At 62.6% G+C, this 1,798-nt stretch overlaps 1 protein-coding gene across 1 annotated transcript in view; it reads right to left on the bottom strand.

Annotated features, from left to right (window-relative positions):
• Positions 1–203: 203 nt before the first annotated feature.
• Positions 204–1,798, bottom strand: part of STX18 (syntaxin 18) — an 81,883-nt gene continuing 80,288 nt past the window's right edge. The window contains exons 10-11 of the mRNA XM_006106066.3: positions 1,473–1,553; positions 204–875 (exon numbers count right to left, since the gene is read on the bottom strand). Of these exons, the coding sequence (XP_006106128.1) occupies positions 780–875; positions 1,473–1,553 (177 nt within the window). The 3' untranslated portion in view covers positions 204–779. The remainder of the gene's footprint in view (positions 876–1,472; positions 1,554–1,798) is intronic.

Below are 1,798 nucleotides of genomic sequence, written 5' to 3'. Positions count from 1 at the left end.
CTGACGCAGACGCTGTCTCACCAAGCGTGTCCGGAAAAGCCGTGCCTGGGAAGGGCCCGCACCCGCAGGGCAGTGGCGTGTGCTGCCTCACGCACTGCGGAGCTGTGGGGGTGCCCATGCTTGCACACACAGTGATGACCACGGGGGCAAAGGGTTCCCACACCTGCTATCTGTAGGCAAGTTCACGGGCCGAGGCAGCCCAGTTGCAGTTTCGAGTAGAAGGACTTTATTGGTTGTAGTTCATTTACATAGAGAACACGAGGGTCCCTGAGACTGCCCAGCAGACTGTCTGCACAGCACGCATCTCACAGGCCCAGGGCCCCAGGACGCTGTGTGCAGATGCGGCTCCAGCCCGTGCTGCCATTACGGACGGTCCCATCACGTCTCCTAGGGCGTCGATGCACAGCGAGAGCAGCAGGCCCGGGCTCTGGGGCCCGTCCCTTCTCTGAACAAAAGCTCCTTGGGCCCCAGCGGCAGGAAGTCAGGCTGTGCCTCCTCTGAGCCCCGAGATGCTGGTGGAGCGAGACCTGCGGTGCCCTCTGGGTGCAGCCCCTCCACAGCTGCCTCCCGCTAGACAGGATAACAACCCCTCCCATTTCCCCATCTGCCTCGTGTTCATTGTTGTCTCGTTCAGCTACTAAATGGGCTTAAAAGTCCAGGTTGGTTTGTGTCCCGTAAGCGGAGTGTGTGTCTCTCAGCGCCGCCCGCTGTGGTCAAACCTGGTCAGGACCGACCACGGGCCTACGCGGAGGCCAGGCCTGGGCGCTGCCGGAGCGGGACTAGCTGTCGTACCAGTCGAGGAAGAGCAGGGAGAAGGAGCACATCACCAGGAAGAAGAGCACCCACACGCGGAAGCCCGCGTTGTTCTTGATGGCCTGGGGACAGAGACAGGCGTTTCCTGGGTTCCGGGCTCACGGACCGCATCCCTCCTCCCCACCCCATGGCTGACTGTCCAGCCTGTGCTTACCCTGAACGGGCGGCTAATGATGAAGCAAAACCAAAAGGTCGGTTTAAACCCAAGAGAAGACAGGGCGGCCCCTCCCTCCCTGGTCGCCATCACCCGGGGGTCCTGCACAACCTCCTGGGGACCCGCCCCCGGAGACGGCCCCTGTGCCAGGGTTGAGATCGAAGGCACAGACTCAGGGCACCCGCTCCTGGCTGGGGTCCCAGCGATGGGAGGGCGTGGCCTCGGAGCAGTCCCAGGCCAGCTCAAACCCCAGCCGTACTGACAAGGTCCCTCCACACCGGCCTGGGGCCTCCATGCACAGCGCCAGCTCTGCCCCTTGTGGGGGTCTGACACGTTTCTCCAGGAGCACCCACCTCTGGTTCAGGGAGCGGGTCAGGCCCTTGTGGGAGCACCCACACTCCTCTGGGTAGCAGGGGGCCCTGGGCGGCGAGGTCAGCAGCCCTGCCGGAGGCTAATGCTGCTGCCGACCATGTTGTGCCGATCAGACTGGGCCTGGAGCACCCACCTCTCTGATGTCCTCGTTGCCCTCCTTGATGTTCTCAGTGGCGCCCACGACCAGCTGGTGGATGCTGTCAATCTCTGCTTCCTGGAGGACAGGGCGCATGAGCACTCTCTCCCCTCTCTCATCCTCACCCCCGACGTCAGTACGGACCGCAGTGGCCGCTCACGAAGGGCCCGGTTTACACACACGAACCTGTGCACCCCCAACAGAATCCCCTAAATTACAGAAGGGAACTTAAGGCCTCAGAGAAGGTTTAGTAAGTGCCGAAGTCACACAGGCCACCAAGTGCAGGAAAGGACTGGGCTCAAGTGCTGCACCCGCCCAAACCT

The sequence above is a fragment of the Myotis lucifugus genome, unplaced genomic scaffold (genome assembly GCF_000147115.1).
Source record: "Myotis lucifugus unplaced genomic scaffold, Myoluc2.0 scaffold_762, whole genome shotgun sequence".
Taxonomy (NCBI): domain Eukaryota; kingdom Metazoa; phylum Chordata; class Mammalia; order Chiroptera; family Vespertilionidae; genus Myotis; species Myotis lucifugus.
Note: the sequence above shows the minus strand (reverse complement) of the source record. Positions and strands in the feature narration are given on the sequence as shown.